Source organism: Plutella xylostella, chromosome 19 (genome assembly GCF_932276165.1).
Source record: "Plutella xylostella chromosome 19, ilPluXylo3.1, whole genome shotgun sequence".
Taxonomy (NCBI): Eukaryota; Metazoa; Arthropoda; class Insecta; order Lepidoptera; family Plutellidae; genus Plutella; species Plutella xylostella.
This window is the reverse complement of record NC_063999.1, coordinates 6,006,393-6,027,846: the sequence shown is the minus strand read 5'-3', so window position 1 is coordinate 6,027,846 and position 21,454 is coordinate 6,006,393. Positions and strand designations below refer to the sequence as shown.

Here is a 21,454-nt window from a genome sequence, read left to right as displayed (position 1 = left end):
GTTGGTGAAGAGACAGTTACAACCTATCTGTAGAGGACGATAGATAGGCAGGGGGTAGTCCTTGGTGTGGTCTCTTATACTTACATCTGTTTCAAGCGGAAGTGCTTCATAAAAAGATATGATATCATAGCCAAGAAGGGAATCCAATTTCATTGAGAGATATAGTAGTTATATCATGTTTATCAAGGAACGTGAAGGAGCTCAAGGATGTTGCTTTTGAAGCGACGCTTGAAGACCCTTAGAATAATAACTGAAAAGACTGTGTCACAGAGTAATAACCACACTAAATTACTGTCACTGTCACTGTGACGTGAGCTGTGACCTATTAATATTTATGTCAATGTCAAAATCAGCTGCACGATGGAGGAACTAAAACCAAATTAAATCACAAAAACAATGTTTTATTCAGAGATATCTCTATAATAACTATAATCTCCAATTCTTTAAGACACCGAAACTAAAAATGATGCAACAACTGCAACAAACTCTGTAACTCCAAAAACACGTAGCCACAAAATTCACCAGAGGCAGTGATAGTTCATCATGTCAAGCAGATCCTGGTTGGCCGGGGTGGCGTGGCGGGCGGCGCGGCGAGGGCTGGCGGTGCGGGCGGCGGCGTCGGTGCGGCAACTGCGCGCCTCGTCCGGCGGCCCGGGGGCTGAAGAGGCGGCGCCGTGCTACGGGCACTGGGCCGCCGCTGCCGCCCTCGCTGTCACTGTTATTGCTGCTGAACATTATAACGGTTAGTAATCTTGATTGTAGAAGGTTTATAAAGATGATCGACCAAGCTATAAATGTCATGGAAATTACACTAGAAAAACCATTCTTATTACTGCTGAAAAGATTACACAACTATTTCACTGTGCATAGATTTTCTTTATTTATGTTTGAAAAGACTAGAACACAGTCATGGGAAAACGTAAATAATTAGAAAAATGCAGATATATAGACAATATTTGTTTGTACCTATTAAGATTTACTAAGATACATTTAGTTAAACCATTTTTACACAAGTTAATTATTGTTATTAATAAAGTCGTAAATTTTAATACAATTGCTGGATTGTAATTGTATTAGTATTGTAATTTTAAATTAATGAAATAAACAGGTACCGATTGCTGGATTCTATTTATACACCAAAAAAGGATTTGTCCCTCAAGTTGCTCATCATCTTTTTGGGTAAGGACAAGTTGTTTTCATCAGCTAATCCCAGTTTGGATTACAGCGACGTTCGAATAAGCCTGGGTACAGATTATCAAGGCTCTATGGTATAACAATTTCTGTCAACATTCTGTTCTGGAGCATTTTGAATCTGAATCACTGTAATTTTATGTTTAGGTAGTATGTAGAACTCTTATTTAATTCTCTGTTCAAATAAAATTTCTGTTGGTTTCCAGAAAAGAGATTCTTCAAGGCAGCCCTACTAGGAAATGTTCAAGAGTTAGAAAAGTAAGTAAATATTAACTATTTCTATTTGACCTAGGTACCTAACATTTTCCATAACACAACATTTTTAAGTACATTTTCATCAGGTATGAACTGTTCAATATAAGAGATTATGTTGTAAAAACACCATTCATATCTAAAAAGCAAAAATAAATATTAGACTGTTTGAATGTTACAGACAAATCCAATCCCTGGAAACTGTGGTCGGTAGCGGCGGCGGCGGCGGCGGCGAGGAAGAAGGCTCGGCGGCAGACCGGCGGCACACACTGGGCTGGACGGCGCTCATGGCCGCCGCCGCCAACGACCGGGCGCCGTGCGTGCGCGCGCTGCTGGCCCGCGGCGCCCGCCCCGACGCCCGCGACCGCTACCCCGGCGCCGCCGCCGCCGCCGCGCGACACGGACTACACGCGTTAGACATCCTCCAGCGAAGAGAAGAAGAGTTCTGTCCGTCGATGAACGCACGCGCCTCCTATCTCGGGTGGACTGCGCTTCACTATGCGGCTCTAGGGGATAGTGCTGACAGCACCCGCGCGCTGCTAGCTGGCGGTGCTGACCCTACAGCTAGAGACCATGCAGGACGCCGCGCCATACACTACGCTCGAGATGCCTCCCCTACTAGAGAGTTACTCGTAGAAGCAGCGAAGGACTGGGAGCGCGCGGCCGCCGCAGCCGCCGCTGAGGAACGCCGCCGCTTTCCCTTAGAACAACGACTCAAGCGGTACCTAGTCGGCCAGCGCGCCGCCATCAACGCCGTGGCCGCCGCCGTGCGCCGGAAAGAAAACGGCTGGTCAGACGAGGACCATCCTCTCGTCTTCCTCTTCTTAGGAAGTTCAGGCGTCGGTAAAACAGAGCTAGGGAAGCAGCTAGCTCGATACCTGCACGGGGACCAGCCGGGGGCTTTTATACGGCTGGATATGTCGGAGTATGGGGAGCGGCATGAAGTGGCCAAGCTGATAGGGGCCCCGCCGGGGTATGTCGGGCATGAGTCGGGCGGCCTGCTGACCCGTGCGCTGCAGAAGCGACCGGACGCCGTGGTGCTGTTGGACGAGGTGGACAAGGCGCATCCTGATGTTCTGACTGTGTTGTTGCAGCTGTTTGATGAGGTGAGGTTTTGGGATATTTAGAAATTATACTACTTATGCATATGAGTGGCGCCAACGAAAAAAAAACTGCTAAACGTAGTTTCCAGGCTTAGCATATTTACTGGCGGCCCTTTTCTTTTAGGGTTTAAAAGCTTAATTATGTGGTTTCCAAGGCATATTTCACAGTTTGACGCACGTATTGAGTCGGTGTGAAATAGTCAATTTCATCTAAAACATTAATATTTCCAGGGTCGGCTTACAGACGGCAAGGGCAAACTGATCGAGTGCAAAGACGCCGTGTTCGTGATGACTTCCAACTTGGCAGCCGACGAGATCGCGCAATACGGCATGCAGCTGCGGCGCGAGGCCGAGCGCCCCCCGGCCGGCCTCGCCCCCACAGTTTCCGCCCCCGACGCCCCCGCAGTTACCGCCCCCGACGACCAGCCCGCCCCCGAAGTGCAAGTCTCACGCCAGTTCAAAGACCAAGTCGTCCGACCGATCCTGAAGCGCCACTTCGGGCGAGACGAGTTCCTCGGCCGCATCAACGAAATGGTGTACTTCTTGCCCTTCTCACGAGCAGAGTTGCTAGAGCTGGTTCAGTTGGAGCTCGGGCGCTGGGCGGAGCGGGCGCGTGCCCGCCACGGGATCGACTTAGCTTGGGAAGGGGGAGTATTAGGTGCTTTGGCTGACGGTTATGATGTCCACTATGGAGCTAGGAGTATCCAGCACGAGGTGGAACGGCGGGTCGTGAACCGGCTGGCGGCGGCGGCGGAGCGCGGGGAGCTGCCGCGGGGTGCGGGGGTGCGGCTCGAGGCGCGCGGGGGGAGGCTCGCGCTCGCCGTGCGGCGCCCGCCTGATGGCAACTACAAGCCGCTTGACGCCGAGTGAAGGGAGCTAGGGACTGTGGGACTGAGTGAATGTAGGCAGTGAATGTAGGCAGTGAAGTGACCAGTGATGGGTGGGCCTGAATACATGGTGGCAAATTTCTGTACATAAAATTATGCATAATGCAACTGTTAGGTGCCTGCTGTTAGTTTATAATAATAATTTAGATAAATAAAAATGCGATTACATATGTAATATTATGTTTTGGATCACGCACATTATAACAGGCCGCAGCACAAAAGTTTCCTTTTGAACTAAGTACTTACCTACTTAACGAATACTGCCGGGGCGGGCCGCGGCGATCTCAAGATCTCTCACCTTATAAATTTAACTTCCTCGAAACATAAAAACCGTGAAAAATATAATTATATAGGTAACTACTGAAAATGTCTGTAACAGTAATATTTCTGTAACACAATACTTATGTTGTTCTGCAGAATGATTGGAAACAATGGTCTTAACTTTGATCACAAACATTTGGTTAACAAAAGTGTTTAATGTTTATAGCATTGAAATGTAAGGCGGTGAAGGATTTTGTTGATGGATTACTTACGCGCCCTGAATAAGTACGCAGGAGAACAGGGGAGCCCAACTGTGGCCACTTCTGGGGCACTGAGATTAGTACCGATCAAATTAATGTATAATTTGAATATAGACAAATGGACCGTGTATTTAGGCGGGCTATTTTGACTTACTAACCTAAGATCGATATGTACCTACCAGTGGCGGCTGGTGCCTCAGATACCCGGTGGTGCACTTTATGGGTTTAGTAAATTTTGGAAGAAAAATAGGTAGATTAGGTACCTATTACAATTGAAAGTAAAAAAATTATAAGTATATTTTACCTTATTTATATTTTAAATCCATTCTGCGTTCCTTTTTTGACGCGAAATTGCCTCTCCGCCGAAACGAAAACAACACACGGAAAGCAAAATAAAGCATTTAGTCTCTCACATCCACATAACCATTTATTTTTATTGTACATTTCACTTTTGAAAATTCAGGCATAAGTTTAATTTTTTGTTTTGCACTCCTGTTTTAAGATGAGAAAAGGCCGAGGCGGCTCAGCAGATTTAATGTCCAGTCTATTTTGAAATGTCCTATTGCTTTTTATGTACTTAGTCCATATTGTATTTTCATACACATTTCCACTCACACACACACATATACACTCACGAAATATTTACTACTTTCTTGGTTAATAAGTAATTAGAGTAACAAATTAATTACGTATTCGCGCGCGAAAGGTGAAACTGCGACAATGACATGACAAGTGCATCGTTCGTAGGTCACGCCACCGGTCAAGGCCGCCGCCCGCGCCTCCCGTGGCGTCATTCGTATGATTTCGGCAATTTCCGGTCGCGTGCGGCGCACGAATTTATCCTAGAACTGCATACAGTTTGTACTGAGCATCTTCCGTCTCACGCGCCGGGCGATTTCCATCCTGTTTCATACTATGTGTAGGAGCTCGCTCCGTGCGACAATCCGAGCGCACGAGGCCGTTTTTGTTCAAGCAAAAATAAGATCTAATTCTTTCGCAGTAGAAATCAAAATAGGCCAGCTCGATTCAATTTAACTCGTAACGTTCGAATGATTTATGTAATTTCTGTTTAGGGTAGGTATTACGGTTGTTATATTGGTATTTTTGTGAAGTTTTCTTTAGACGTACCTAGTACCTACCTAGTCTAGTATGGTATAGGAAGAAGGAAGGTACATATTTAGAAGGTTTTTAAATGGTAGTGCGTTGCACGGGCGCACTTAAGGTGCAGCCGCCACTGGTACCTACCTACCTATTAGTGCATAGGCCATGCACTAATGACATTCCATATGCAGCATGGGTACCTATAGGTATGATAGTTTAGTGATTATTGTACCTATATGGAGTAGGGTGGCTGTTACGAACTTCTATTTAAATACTACATAAATTCATTTAGCTAATTGCGTTTAATGCACTAAACAATTTTATCCTAAACATGTTTAGCTTCATAATTCACCATGGTATTTCGATTACTATTTAGTTAAATGCGTTTAGCATCCTGCGATTTGTTATTTACGTTCAGTTCCACATCTTTTTAATGAGAGACTTCATATTTTTTATTGAACATTCGAAACGACTCAGCGTAAAACGGAGTCAATCTATCAATTTCAAACATAGACAAAATAACACTATTTATTTCAAAACAAAACTTATTTCGGCTTTCACCGCGTGGTGGTGTTTGTATTTATTTGTTGTTGTGATTTCAAAGTAAAATGAATAGTCAAGCAACTTCTTCTCGTGTTCGTGCCCCTAATTTTACAAGGGAAGAACAAGATTTATTGTGCAATGTATTGGAACCATACTTGCACATTATAGAGAGCAAAAAAACGTTGTTCCTGAATGGTATCAGGAGATTTAATGTATTTTTTATACAATAATGCTATTGCATCAGTAACTCTATGAATGATTCTGCAAGCTGCTGTTGGTTCTTCCACACCTATCACATCTCCACAAGTAATTAACTGACTGCCAGTTGTATAATATCGGAGTGTGCATAACAACTGGTTCATTGGAGTAACTGTATTATTTCTGTAACAATAATTATAGGTACTTACTTATAAATAAAAGTATAAGATAATGATGTAGTCAGATAACTTTATTATTTCAATACCTTAGCTACTTACCTGGTGGAAATAAATTCAAGATGTTGTTGAATTTCTTGTAGTAGAAGCGATACAGTTTGTTTTGTCAAACGAAATCTCCTAACAAATGTTTTATCCGGTAGTGTCTCAAATAAGTTAGTTCTTTCTGCAATATAGCGTAATGAGCGAGGTCTATTCATAAAGAGAAGTAATTCTTCATCATCGTCATCAAACAAAATATCCCACAAATACATTATTTATTAGATAACCTCAACATAACCTCTGAACAATGACCTCTGAATCTCTCACAGACAACAACTAGACATCACTGAGGAAAAATGCTAGAAATGGAAAAGTTCTCTTGACAGCCGGTCGGTCAGCTGGTCGCCGCGACTGACGCCATGACAGTAGATAAATGTGTTTAGTAAAGTTAAATAGCCATTTGACCGCATTTAGGTTTAACAGATTACTAATCATATTTAAGTCGTGGTAAAAGATGTTTTACGAAATTTAATTTCAAATTGTGTTTAAATAAAAAGTTAAATACATTTATCACTTTTATAAAAGCCACCCTAAGTATAGCAAGTAATTTCACCAACTCATCATAATCATCATCGATCGTCATCCATCACACAATAGAAATGTTATACTTAGTTAGGGTCTTTACGAAAAAGGTTGACCGCCTCTGGAGACCAATGGTTTGTAAACAGTTTGTTGATTTTTATCAGCAGCAATCACGTCTAATTGCATCAGAACCGAACGGTGCCCACATTCACTCACATTGTCATCAGACCTTCATCAACCTGTGCGATTCACTTCTATCGGTTCAACTTATCGCCATGTCGTCTTTGATTGTAATGCTCTCGCTTCTTAGCTTCTCTATAGCTGCAATTATTCCCGAAGATAACGATAATCGTAACAGTGATACAAAGACAAGTGACATAAAGTTTGCTGAAAAGGATTGGAGAACAAACGAAGTGATAAGTAATATGGAGAAAATCGAAACGACGCCTTCTGGGGCAAAACTGAAGTCGCTTGTGAAGCAGTTGCCGGCAAGAGATGTGAAGTGTTTAGTCTCCACTAATGTGCATTGCACTACACAAATGCGCTACATCAAACGTAAGTACCTAGGTACCCACCTAGTTAATTGATTTTCTAGATGTAATTTAAATCAGAGTTCTCGAAAATTCCTATTGGGCCTACTAACCTTTGAGCATCGAGACCATTGTGCAAATTGATTAGGTACCTACCTATCCGTGATTGCAATCTACAATAGAGTTAGGTACTACATACCTTTATTTTAATGGTTCCGGTCATCTAAACAAGTACTTATACCTAAATATGAAATTGACTAATCCAACATGGGAACAAATGTAATAATATGTAGGTACTTATGTCATCAACTCATAATACTCATCATCATCATGTTGGTAATGCCTAAAACATTTCTATGAAATTCGTTCGAACTGAAATGGGCTTAAACATAAATACCTACATTAAGTAAATAGGTACCTACTTAAGTATTTATTTTTATTTTTCAGAGGTGCTGGTTAACGCTGTGCGGCAGTCTTGCAAGCAGTGCACCGAGGATGAGAAAGCAGCCGCCGGGAGCGTGATGGTGTCACTGATGGTCCACCACCCGTACGCCTGGAAACTGTTTCAGTCATACCACGCGATGCACAATCTGGACACCCCCTCGCTGACGTCTTCTGTAGATCTTTAGAATACCTACCTTACACCATAATATTAATATTTGAATAAAACGCCTATTTATTTAATTTACCTACGTTTAAATTTTTGAGCTAGCTAGCCGATGACCTTATTCAAGTACCTATGTAGGTCTTTCAGGTAGGGAAAGCGTTTCTAGCAGTGCCAGAGGTTAAAAATAAAACTATTAATATTAGAGTGATATTCTATATTAGCGACTTTCATAGGTATTTTATTAACTAATCAGGTACCATTAGCAAAACAGACACTGGTCATTGTCAGGAGTCGTGAATAAATATTTGCAGCTTTATTTCTCTTCGCCATCGCCTTTCGATTTCTTTTCCTCGTCATCCTTGTTCTTCGCTTCTGTACTTTTGCTATCGCCATTATTTTCAGATGCGTTCTTCTTATCTAAGTACTTTTTCTTGTAACTTCCATCTGAAAGATATCTGTAAGGGAAATAAAACCAAAATAGGTGACTAGGAGCAATTCTATACTTCTCTTATTACTTTTAGGATAAAGCAAGGATATACTTATATAGTGGTCTAATGTAGGTACCTACGTAACGTGATAATTAATAGGTATTATTTTAATGGAGTTTCCACATCACAAATGACGTAAGTTCCTATAAGTAAGTAATTTCAATAGTCTTACTTTTTCTCTAACTTAGCCCAGTCATTCGGCCTGTACTCGATGATGTAGCCCATGACTCGGTCAGACCCTTCCTTCTGCTTCTGCGTACATTTGCGACAGTCGTTGTCGATAGCGTCCGGCAGAGTATCTACAACACAAGCATTAAGATCAATATAGGCATTTTATTAGTATACCTACCGGCTAATAAACAAAATATTCTTAATTCCTTGCATACTCAGGTCAGATTCAAGAACAGTTATCCGAATGATTTCTGAGGGATCAACGCATATCCAATCCAATCGCCTACACATAGTTTCTAAATAACCTGAAAATTTCGCATAGTTAGTAACCTAGGAAAGGTCACAGTTTGTTTCTATAAGAATTTTATTTAATTTATGGTGTTGATTTTACGTTTTAGCTCCTTCCCGTCGGGAGTGCAGGGGCCCTGGTCGAGCAGGCAGTTCACGTAGCCAGTCAGTAAACGCTCGCTGCTCAGAATTTCATCCAAGTCTATGTTGTCATATTTTGTGGTGTAAGTTGGCTTGTCTTCACATACTGCCTTCCCTATCAAGAACAGTGCGATGAATGCCGCTGCCTGCATAGTCGATATCTGAAAGTGATTAACAGATTCATAATTAATTATGACCATGGTAATCATCAAAATCTAAAGGACAGCTGATAGAACCGTGAATTACACAAGTAGACACTTAATGATATAGCTTTGGAACTTAAAAATAGAAAGCATAGGTACAATAGGTACCTAAGGATAAGAGGATAGCGAAGCACAATTAGATAGGTATATTCAGCTATTCCTTAAATACCAAAAACTATTTGCATTAGATTCTAGAATGTAGTTAATTGTAAAAACCTTGTTGAATTAGTACTTAATTAAGAAAAAAATTGCTGCGCTTATTAAAAGCTTATTTTATATTTAAGGCTAATTAAGAGCAATTTTTACCATTTATAGGAGACAATATTCTTTAATATCAGTTTAGGTGTAATAGAGCTATGTCGTCCATTTCGACTAAAGCTGTCCTGCGGAGAATTTGTAAGGGAGCAAGATTATGCTCGCTGGGGGACTACTGGTATCAGAACCCGCAAGATAGCACGTTCAAATACCGAGCTTTCCAAATAACCACGTTATTTCTCTTCTCCTGTGTCGGTCTATCAGAATTCCTGGAGATTATATTTAATACGTATCCAGCTGATCTACATAATGATGTGGTATCTCTAGGCATGGCGTTGTTCATATTATTTATGAGAATGTATAGCATTATGTATAAAAAAGACGACATCAGAGAACTACATAGTTTCATAGTAGAAGAATGCAGCGGGTTTGAAGACGAAAAAGTACTAAAAAAACAGTATAAAAAAATCAAACGCTGCTTAATCATGCAATCCAGTATCTGTTACTGCACTGTTCCATTTTATATCAGCGAGGGATTCCGACGAATGATTTACGAAGGTAGGTAAGTGGTAGTAGGTAAAAGTATCTAAGTAGGTAAGTATAAATATTAGTTACAATACAATCCAACTATAAGTAAAGTATTTTGCATTTGCAAAGACTTTTTATCATACTTAATCAGTTATTTAAGTACCTGAGTAAGTACTTACTTGAGCGGTGGTAGCTCAGTCGGGTAAGCGCCCGCTTCTCACGCATCACGCAAGAGATGCGGGTTCGAATCCCGGCGCTGACATGTACCAATGAGTTCTTTGAATTTAAGTACAATGTATACCATCGCTCTTACGGTGAAGGAAAACATCGTGAGGAAACCTGCATATCTAGATTTAGCACATTTAGATATGTGAACCCACCAACCCGCAGTGGACCAGCGTGGTGGGAAATAAATGGTCCAAGCTTAGGAAGGCAGTTTAGACCTTGGGGATATGCACAAAGGTTCCATTCGAGAGAGCCAGGTGCAGGTACTGAAACCCCCACAGAGAATAGAATAGAATAGAAGTACTTACTTACATTTTACTAAGTACATAAGTACATTTAAAAAATAAAATACCGTTTGGCAATGGCTTTTTAACGGATTTGTCCTTTAATAAATAAAATACATTGATTAAATACGGTCTGTGACAATTAGTTAGGATACTTAGGATCCACTTCCGTTTTCAGGACTTTATAGTTAGTTTTACTGTAAGTACTTAGTTAAGTAAGTAACTAGTTAATAAGAAATAAAGGCGGAAGGAAGCTCGCTAAATTTAATAAAAACTGAGGCACCCTATAAATGTCAATTTCATGTTACGACGAGCCGACACACACACATTCACACTCAAAGTAAGTCGGTGCGCCGCCATTACGTCGCGGACCTTGGCACACTAAACACGTAGTCGTTGTTTGAAAAGTAATAAAAATATGCCGTCCTGCGTTGTTAAATCCTGCAGGAATCACAGTGGTATTAAGAAAAAATGTGAAGGGATCACTTTTCACAGGTAAGTTTTTCAATTTATACTATATTTCATATGGTTAACGCTTTTTAATTTTTTTACTAGTGAGTAAACAAAAACATACAAAACCATTTCCCAGTGTTGCCAGTAATAATTTTAAAATGTCCCCAAATTTAATAAACTTAATAAAAAAATACCAGTACTTTCTTCTGATTTTAGATTTTCTAAACAAAATGACATATGGAGAAAAACGTGGATCGATATAATAAGGGACGTTAGGGGTGATAATAATTGGAATCCTTCCAAATCCAGCGTCATTTGCAGTATTCATTTTGATGCAAATGATTTATACGCCACTAAAGAAGGATCTCTTCGCGTTGTCACTTATGCAGTGCCAAAAAAGGTAATTATTCCTTAAAATTAATTATAAGCAAATATTTGCTGCTGAAGACTGCTTAATTATTTGTATATTAGTTGTGTGGTAGGAGTGTGTCATTTGTATGATTTATGACATCTTCCGTCCCCTCAGAAGAAAGTAGTACATAAAAAAACAACAGGCCGGTAGCCATCTATCGGAAGATTTTGGAACTTTTAAACTGCCAAGGAAAATCCCTCATTGAAAAAAAATGGTACAAGATGACGAGTACTGTAAAAAACAATATTTTTACTCACGACTTAGGATTCACCTGTATATAAAAGTTAAGATCAAGATAATTTTAGTAAAAGATAATGTTCATAACTTTTTTCATTTCAGTATTTATTTAACCCACCCAACATACAAGAGCATCGACCTGATGAACCGAAAATTTCCAGTGTTGTTAAAGAAGAGGTAGGTACCAATTAACTATTTATTATTTATATCTGGTGTTCTGTGTTTTATAATAAATTAAATTGAAGTAGTACTTTTTATGCAGTGAGTCGTTTTCCTTCACAGCTGTCAGTTGAGTTTTTGTGTAAGCCGATAGATGTCGTGACTAAATAGTGTACAGTACTGTCAAATACTTCAAATATTGCACAAAGAGATTATAGTATTAAACTCAGAATAAGAACTCACTACTTTTAATAGTATACAAAGTTCAGCCCCCGTATTTTGTAACTCCGAGTGGCATTCATTGGTTGTTATAAAATGGCTGTCAGCTTAGAGAATTATTAATTAATAACTTTTTACTGACTTATCTGATTTCAAAAACGTTTATGTTGAATGTAATGATATATTATTAGGCTTCTTGCAAGTTAATAAGTTTCTAAGTTGATACAAATTATCACCGGTTGCTAACGCCCAAAAAGTTACATAATAAAGGGGGTTTATTATCTAAGCGTCGTTGCGTTAGGGAACGCACGAGGGCATATGTACCTATATATAGAATTTTGTGTGTGGCAATAACATGTGAGCTGACAAGTCTGTGTTCTGAGGGTTTGACAGTTATGTTCAACTCAGACAACGCCATATTTTTCTCCAATAATGTTAAGATTTTTAACGCTCATTAGTTTTGAATATGTAACATATGTATACATTAAATGTATGCATATGTTACATATTCAATACTAAGTATTTCTGTTTATAAAGTTCAACAGTAAATAAATGAAGCAGTAGTGTCAAGTTCTATTTAGATCATCCTTGGAGGATAGAACAATTTGGTTATCCAAGCACGTCCTTGTTTTTACCACCAGTATGTAATGTATGCCATACCAAGGAGCGGTGGTACCTCAGTCGGGTAAGCTCCCGCTTCTAACGCCAGAAACGCGGGTGCGAATCCCTGTGCTGACATGTACCAATGAGTTCTTGTAAATTAAGTACAATGTGTACCATTGTTCTTACGGTGAAGGAAAACATCGTGAGGAAACCTGCATAATTATCTAGATTTAGCACATGTAAATATGTGTCTTATTATATTTATTTCTGTTTTAAGAGCCCAAACGTAAAAGAAGAACCACTGGCCTCAAATTTGGAACAACCATCGATGTCAGAACAATCTGGTGATCCAAGGACGTCTTTGCCAGTATGTATTTATTTGCAACCAATTTTTATGTCTAGTATAATTATTGTTACTTGTTGTTTGGTATGAAAATATCTATAGGTATTTAAAGTTAGCTATTCGCTTTATGTACCTATGGGGACTTATTATATTTATTTCTGTTTTAAGAGCCCAAAAGTAAAAGAAGACCCACTAGCCTTAACTTTGGAACAGCCATCGATGTCAGAAGAATCTGGTGATCCAAGGACGTCTTTGCATTTATTGCCAGTATGTATTTATTTACAACCCATTTTTATGTCTAGTATAATTATTTTTACTTCTTGTTTGGAATGAAAATATCTATAGGTATTTAAAGTTAGCTATTCGCTTTATGTACCTATGGGGACTTATTATATTTATTTCTGTTTTAAGAGCCCAAAAGTAAAAGAAGACCCACTAGCCTTAACTTTGGAACAGCCACCGATGTCAGAAGAAACTGGTGATCCAAGGACGTCTTTGCATTTTTTGCCGGTATGTATTTATTTACAACCTATTTTTATGTCTAGTTTATTTATTATTAGGTACTTGTTGTTTGGTATGAAAATATCTATAGGTATTGAAAGTTAGCTTATCATTTTATATACCTTTGGGGACTTATTATATTTATTTCTGTTTTAAGAGCCCAAAAGTGAAAGAAGAAGCACTAACCTCAAATTTGGAACAACCATCGATGTCAGAACAATCTGGTTGTCCCAGCTTGCCGTTGCTGGTCTCACAAGTATGTTTACGTCTGCTGTATTGCTTATGGTACATAAATACAAAAATAACCATATAAATGTCTTTATTCTAGAGTTCATCTATGTCTGAAGCAGCCTTATGTTTGGAGCAGCCATTGATTACTCCAAATTCTCCAATCACATCTCTGCCACCAGTAAGAATCTGCACACAAACTAGTCATTTATTGATGTATTTTTCTACAATATTACTGTATTTTGGATCTGTCGAAGGCATTTGACCTTGTAAATTATAATATTCTGTGGAATAAATTAGAAAAAGAAACAACTTTACCACCCGAGACACTGTCGATACTTAGGTATTGGTATAGTAGTCAGCGTAATACTGTGAAATGGGTTAGCTCGCAATCCGATGTGTACCGGCTGGAGTGCGGGGTAAGACAGGGAGGGCTGAGCTCGCCCCGCCTCTTCAACTTTTATATAAATAAGCTAATCGTTGAGCTCAGCAGCGCCAATATCGGATGTCATGTTGACGGAGTCTGCATCAATAACATCAGTTATGCTGATGATATGGTGCTGCTGAGCCCATCGATTGAAGCTCTGAATAGACTGATCAGTATCTGCGAGTCATATGCGGCGGCTCAGGGGCTCAAATATAACGTTACAAAGAGCGAGTTCATGGTCTTCAGGGCGAGAGGCATGGAATATGACAGTATTCCGTGTGTCTCGCTCTGCGGATCATCCTTGCGCAGAGTTACCCAGTTTAAATATTTGGGCCACTGGGTGACGGATGACCTCAAAGATAACTGTGACATTGAACGGGAGCGTAGGTCGCTGGCGGTCCGCTGCAACATGTTAGCCCGTAGGTTTGCACGGTGTACGAAGCCAGTTAAAGTAACGCTGTTTAAAGCTTACTGTCAATCATTCTACACCTGCAGCCTATGGGTGGACTTTACCCAGCGGACATACAGCGACCTGCGTGTCCAGTATAATAATGCACTGAGGGTTCTGTTGGGGCTGCCGTGGCGATGTAGTGCTTCGGGGATGTTTATGGAAGCAAGTATAAATGGTTTTGCCGCCATCATTAGGAACAGATGTGCATCTCTGATGGCTCGCATCCGCTGCAGTACCAACAGCATCCTCAGTGTCTTTGCTGATCGATGGGACTCTCCATTGACTCAGAGATGGATGCGGTTACACACCAATTAACATATTCTTGTTGTATATATATGCCTACTAACACTAGATGTAAGAACATTGTATTACTAACTGCTATGGACTTCTTGTCTGATAATAAATAAATAATAAAATAAATAAAATAAAAATTTGTTTGGCACAGCCAATAGTACCTACAGCCAATATCAAATTACAATCAGCAGGACCCTTGTTTAATATAGAAAAAGGTGTAAAACAGGGCGACCCGCTACCCGCTATCTCCAAAACTATTTACTTGTTCGAAGAAGTTTTCAGAAAGCTTGCGGTCCCATGGGAAGACATAGATTATCCAATCTTCGCTGCGCCGATGACATCGTACTCTTTGCCCCGTCGGCATCAACACTCGAACACATGCTGTAAGATCTCATCACGGCAAGCGTTCAAGTCTGATTGTCGATGAATCGGTCCAAAACCAAAATCACGTAGCGCGAAACGTAGGGTCACGGTTAACGGATAACGGAATTGAATTTGAATTTTCAAAACTCGTAGAAAAAAAGATGTGGAGAATGATCCCCTGAGTCACCCCCTTTCGGCTTAGTATACCTTTTTTGAAACACCCTGTAAGTATATGATATGTTTCATTCCAGATTTTAGCTACATCATCGGCACCCGACCATCAAGAACTCGATTTTAACCAACCCATGTCAATACTGTACACTCATCGACGTATGAAGTACGATCTGATGAAGAAGGCTACATTGATACAAAAACAAAAAAGGAAGATAAAAGTTTTAAACCAGAAAGTAAGGCGACTCCAAGATAGAAATAAATCTCTCAAAGATATTTTGAAAACCTTAAAAAATAATAAAACAGACACCTAGATACTGACCTATTTAGTACCTTAAATGAAAACATCGTTGCTGCTGATTTATTCAACAACTATAATAGAAAATAACAAAAAAATTACAATAAATACTCTGCAACTCTGTCTCACACTGAACTATTATTCTCCAAAATCATACAATTATGTAAGATCAACATTCAACACTGGCTTTCTCGAAGTCCCTGTGAAAGTGGTATGGACATTTAAAAGCGGATCCAGGGTTTACTAAAGAATCTTTCCAGGCGCTAAAAGCAAAGACTGAAGTGAGCACCGACGACATGGCAACAGGCGTTTAAGAAAGTGCTCCCTTAGCTTCACAAGTTTTTCTTTTGGTTGAAACCACCGCTTCAAAATTTCTTTAGGGTATTTTTAAGTAACACTTTGTCACGGGAACAAAAACCTAATATATAGTTAAAATATGCCTCTACACCTTTTAATGAGCCGTTTTTCTTGACAGTTGTCAGTTGATTTTTATGTAAGCCGATAGATGTCGTGACTACATAGTGTACAGTTCTGTGAAATACGTATAATATTGCATTTAGAGAACAAAGTCAGAACTTCAATCTGAAGTATTAAACTTAAAAACAAATATCCCGACGAATTGAGAACCTCCTCCTTTTTTGAAGTCGATTAAAAATAAGAACTGACTACTTTTAATAGTACCTATCTCTATTTCGTAACATATTAGCTGACACAAAATCTGTATTCTGAGGGTTTGACAGTTTTGTTCAACTCAGACAACGCCATTTTTTTCTCCGATAATCTTCATTTTTTTATTTATTCGGATCATATATTATTTCAAAAGGTGGTTACCATTTTAACAGACTTCAAAATTCACAATAGTAAGTAAGTATAATTTACAATAAATATATTTAATGAGTATTTGACCCTAAATCATTCAATATATGAGTACAAATTGTACTTACCCGATTTTTAGGGGAAATTGGTTTCGTAATGGCAACCCTGTGCACCTACACACTCTCATGTCACTGCCATTGCCATTGTTGTGCCTCAGTTTTTTATTAGTGGGCTTCACAGAGTAGGCGGGCTTCCTTCACAGATTAGAGAGCCTATTCCTTCCGCTTTTTTCTTTTTATCTATTTCGATGTTAATCCTACTAATATTCTCACTAATATTAGATATAAAATGCGAAAGTTTGGGAGTAATTATGTATAGGTACTGTACAGTTGAACTATAAAGTCCTGACAATAAAGAGTTCGATTTTGCTGAGACTTTTTATCATTGTAAGTTATTTACTTACTTTTACATAAGTACATTTTAAAAATGAAATACTGATAAGGGATTTTTAACGGATTTGTCCATAAATAAATATAATAGATCGATTAAATACGGTCTTTAACAATTAGTTAGGATCCACTTCCATTTTCAGGACTTTATAGTTTTACGTAGTGGTTAGTGACCTGACTAACTGACCCGATGGTCCCGGGTTCGATTCCCGGCTGGGGCAGATATTTGTTAAAACACAGATATTTGTTCTCGTGTCTTGGATGTGCCCGTAAAATGGCAATAGGCCCGCGCCCTATTACATTGGGACTAACATAACACTCTGGCGAAAAGTGGGTGCAGCTACTACCTACTTAGGTTTTATAATTTTGGGATCGTTATGAAAAACATATTATAAGAACCTACACTTACGTCCGGAACTTAGATAGACTGTGTCTAATAATTATATTACAGACATGTACATGTGTATAGATTATGCGTTATGAACATGTTCCATCTTTCAGGCACACTCAAGAACTAGTATTCTATCCGTCTTCTGTCTTTTTTGTCTACCCTGGTGAAGATTCAAAACCAAGACCAAATCAATCAGAAATTAATTAACTAGTTAACACATTTTTACAGGGGCACCGTTCTTGATTTTTCCCGGATACTTTCCCAGCTACGACGATTACTCAAATTTAGCCCTCGCAATGAGAATAGCAAATTTTTTAATTATGATGGTGATAATTCCAACGATGATTTTAACTGACACGCTAGCTATCAGTCACCTTATCATACTTTCTTGCAAATTCGAGAATTTAAGAGGATTTTTTAAAAGCCTGCGGAAAGATTTCATGTCTCAAGAGGTCTCCATTTCTGAATTGAAGCAGAAATGTCTCGATGGAGTGATTATGCACCAGAAATTGATAAGGTAAGCTACCGACCTCCCTCTAGTACCTACCTACATGTTCTTCGCATCCAGTAACGTGCTTTTAAGAGGTCTAAAATGGCGATAAAGGTGATGAATATTTATTTTTCTTTCAGTAACTAGGTGGTATGTCATAATCTGGTCATTATAATCTTAAGTATGTTCTTATGATATTAATGATTATCGTTTCAGTATAAAAGACAAGCTACACAACTGTTTTGGTGTGATGATTTCAATAGAAGTGCTCCAGGGATCGTTTGTGGTGGTGTTACTATTATTGAGAGTGGCGGTAGGTATTAATTTCTTACCGTTTTGTAGTTAACTACGTCGGTACTGGTAATACTTACTTGAAAGTAACTATTTGAAAAGGAAAATTGTCTGATTGAACTTTCAACGCATGTTATTATGTTATAGAATAGAATAGAATAGAATACTACTTTATTGACTTAAAAATAATTTACAGACTGAAGTTATGTACTGACTGAAGTAATTTATCAGAACTCCGAAAACAAAAGCTGTTATACACAGGGTGAATAAATAAACACTAACATTGTAAATGGTCAGTTTCTACGGGAAAGTCTGAAACTATATTATTATGACAGTATAGACAATAAGACATACTTAGTTAAGTTTTAATTTTAATTAAAGTTAAGTACATACGTTTTGAATAGATATGAATCTAAGCTAGGTAAGTACATCTCATAAATAATGATAAGTAATTCACTTTTGCAGTTGTCGCCTCAAATAACGGTCAATCTGATAATGATGAATGGGGGCTTCATGTTGACCATCATGACACAACTGGCCTGGTACATGTGGAATGCCGGAGATATTACACACCAAGTAAGACAATATTTAGCACTTGCACTACGGAATATGATCACATTCTATAACAATATCAAATTAGCAAATTACTATTCTACACCGACTAGTCTTTCTTCGTTCTCAACATCGAATTCTCCGTCCCCCATAACATTTAAAAGCCTGGTTCGTTTCCGTCATGTTTGCCAATCCAGTCTTTCATTCCCAGGCGTCGTTGATATCGGATGCGATATTCCACTGCGGCTGGCACCTGCGCGGGGTGTCGGACGCGGGGCGCGGGGCGGCGGGGGCGATGTGTGAGGCGGGGGCGGGGGCGGGGCGGGACGTGCGGCGCCTGGTGCTGCTGGGCTGTGCGCAGGCGCAGCGCCCGCTCGTGCTCAAGGCGTTCGGCATGCAGGACGTGTCCTACCAGAGCTATGTCATGGTTTGTGTCAATCTATTAGTAGTAACCTACCTATCCTTAGGTTCCTGGTTCGTTCACCTAGGTAATGGTTTATGTTGTACCAATCTATTTAGTACCCGTAGGTTTTTGGTTTGTTGACTGGATATGGGCCAGGCCTGATGTGTAATTGTAGCTACGGGAAAACGTGTTTCTTTACAATAGAAGCTTTTCCCTACAATCAAAAATTTTACGTGAAATTTCAATACTCGCACAGGTAACACTCACCCTCTTTCGGCTTAGTACCAACTTAACCGCTTTCGCAACACCCTGTAAGAACCTTATGAAACACTCTTCAGTGTCAATCAGTATAAAGTTACTTAGATGGGTTTATTTATCCTAGTTACTTTCGTTTCAGGTAATCAGAGCGAGCTATTCGTTGTTCGCAGTGCTTCACTGAAAAAACTGAAAAACTACCCGAAGACACGAATAAATAGAGTTGTGCGGCTTCGTATATGATTTGTAGAGTTGCTTTAAGTAAAAAATCAGGCGTTCATTGCTTTAATAAGTACCTACTTACTTAAATATAGTTTAGTATAGTTACGCTATTTGCAATCGAATAATAAATCTAGTTTACCGTCACCTACCCTTGTAATTATTAACATATGTAGGTATTTGTATTTTTTTAAACCTTTATCATATTTAGGTGGTTTCTTACGGATAGTCACAGTCAGTAAAGCAGCTTTCCTACACATAGTTTTATCTTTGCTGTGTAGATCGACAAAATATCAATAAAATAATATTAAAAAAAACACATACCGAATAGGCTCTGCTCCTGGATTTCTCTAGCTCTTTCTTCAGATTCTTTACAGATGCAACTGACGGTTGACAGTAATTTTTCAAGAATACCTTCTCTTTATAGGAAGGAAATAATAGGCTGTAATATGAAAATGACAAGATCGTTGCAATCATAACAATCATTGTCCACTTTAAGTTCATACAGAGGTAAAGTAGGTAGGTAGTAAGTAGATGTATGGTTTCAGGAAACTAAAAGGAGTACTTAAGTACATAGGTACAGTTGCAAATTTTTACTATGTATATACTTACGTATATATGTATAATGTTCTGAATAAGTAGATGCAAGAACATTTTAATTATGATAAGTAACTGAACTTAGTTAAGTTTACCAATCTACCTGATAGTTAGTGGCCCTTGTTTTAAAGTCATCATCGGTTCTAAACTTAGTCAGGTCACGCTTAATGGCTTCTTGAGTTCTCAACGCAAAGCTGCCTCAACTTAAAATTTATTTATAGTATATCTCCATCACAATCATTTTGTAAGTTTATTGCCCCAGCTCTGACGTCAAAGATCACCGGAGCGTCTTCCCGCGTCCACTGCAGACGTCATCGTCAGTGGGCGGCTCGGCCACAGGAGGGTCACTCTATACTGACGAAAAATGAACAAACGAGAGTAATCGGCACGTTTAATACGGTCAGATATAGTCGTGGCTCGCGCAGCAGCTCTCTGATACGTAGTTTTTCGTTATATAGAGTGACCCTCCAGAAGTGGCGCAGAGGGAAAACCCAGGCACTTGTTTACAAGCCTCGCCAACACTACCGAGTCCCCGATGTAAACAAACTGGTTGGCCCTGGATCGACGCCAGCTTGAGAACAGCCAGACTAGCTTTGCAATTAGCCACGGCAGTTACACAAATAAGCACTCACTGACTTATTTTTGTCTGCGGAAATCGGAAACTTACCTGTATATTTGGGGAATAACTAAATTGTTATCGTTATGTTAGTTAGGTACTTAGGTAGTTAAATTTTATATTTGATGAGGTTGTAGTGGGCTGCTGTGGGCTATACTGATCAATTATGTATAATTTTTCCACTGCTGGACATATAGAATCCCTCCTAAGGAGCGTGACTTTACTCTCTCCACTATGGAAACATTGGAAATGTAAAACAAATAGCCTTAGCTTCATCATTAGGTTTAGCATTCATCGAGGGAATTCACAGATTTATGAGCCCAAATTGTACTTACTTAGGTACAAGAGTCAAATAGAACGGGTATACTCTAGAAGTAAGTAAAATGCAAGGTTATAAGAGAAGTCACAGTAAAATTTGTCATCATCATAACCGTTGTAGGTAGCGTAGGATTACGTGCAGACTGTTTATTGTCAGACTTCCTAGTAGTTGATCTTGAACTATTCACCTGTGTCGATGTCGCGCAAGTAAAGGCGTCTTACGAGAATGGAATCGTTCACACGGACAGACGGCTGAATCGGTTTCTTTGTGAATCGGCCCTAAACATTATACTTCAGTGCAAATAATCTCAATAATGCTGTCCAAGAGGGCATAGGGCACCTATATTGCCGTTTAAAGGTTTGGACCACACAGCGCACAGGAGTCAGTAGTACCTAAAACCATAATATTACTTAAGTATGTTGTATCACGTACTACATTAAAACAGCGAAAAATTTATTAGTTACGAACATCCTGGCACCATCATAAACAAGTTAATTGGTATGAACAACAACTGAGTCTGACGTAGGAATAACTGATTTATCACCATTAGGCATACTTCGTCGATTCCGAAGATTAAAATT

At 39.3% G+C, this 21,454-nt stretch overlaps 3 protein-coding genes across 5 annotated transcripts; 2 read left to right on the top strand and 1 right to left on the bottom strand.

Moving 5' to 3' along the window:
- The first annotated feature begins 438 nt into the window (after positions 1-438).
- LOC119690535 (caseinolytic peptidase B protein homolog) lies at positions 439-3,608 on the top strand. Its single transcript, XM_048627657.1, has 4 exons — positions 439-742; positions 1,398-1,449; positions 1,625-2,549; positions 2,778-3,608. Exons 1-4 carry the CDS (start codon positions 544-546, stop codon positions 3,414-3,416), a joined length of 1,815 nt encoding a protein of 604 aa, XP_048483614.1. The 5' UTR covers positions 439-543; the 3' UTR covers positions 3,417-3,608.
- A 4,324-nt stretch (positions 3,609-7,932) lies between these two features.
- On the bottom strand, positions 7,933-19,729 carry LOC105398102 (ejaculatory bulb-specific protein 3-like). Its single transcript, NM_001305499.1, is given in 4 exon segments — positions 7,933-8,188; positions 8,394-8,520; positions 8,784-8,982; positions 19,666-19,729. Coding segments are annotated over 3 exon segments (459 nt in total). The 5' UTR covers positions 8,974-8,982; positions 19,666-19,729; the 3' UTR covers positions 7,933-8,046.
- Positions 10,461-18,754, top strand: LOC105398103. Of its 3 annotated transcripts, XM_048627669.1 has the most exons (13): positions 10,461-10,811; positions 10,986-11,169; positions 11,521-11,595; positions 12,677-12,766; positions 12,911-13,009; positions 13,154-13,252; positions 13,401-13,499; positions 13,572-13,652; positions 15,258-15,413; positions 17,360-17,648; positions 17,838-17,934; positions 18,378-18,488; positions 18,676-18,754. In XM_048627669.1, exons 1-10 carry the CDS (start codon positions 10,735-10,737, stop codon positions 17,372-17,374), a joined length of 975 nt encoding a protein of 324 aa, XP_048483626.1. In that variant the 5' UTR covers positions 10,461-10,734; the 3' UTR covers positions 17,375-17,648; positions 17,838-17,934; positions 18,378-18,488; positions 18,676-18,754. The 3 variants fall into 3 exon arrangements, with proteins under 3 accessions (XP_048483626.1, XP_037961798.2, XP_048483627.1); XM_038105870.2 differs by lacking the exons at positions 17,360-17,648; positions 17,838-17,934; positions 18,378-18,488; positions 18,676-18,754 and having other exon boundaries at positions 15,258-15,914; XM_048627670.1 differs by lacking the exons at positions 13,154-13,252; positions 17,360-17,648; positions 17,838-17,934; positions 18,378-18,488; positions 18,676-18,754 and having other exon boundaries at positions 15,258-15,914.
- Positions 19,730-21,454: the final 1,725 nt, after the last annotated feature.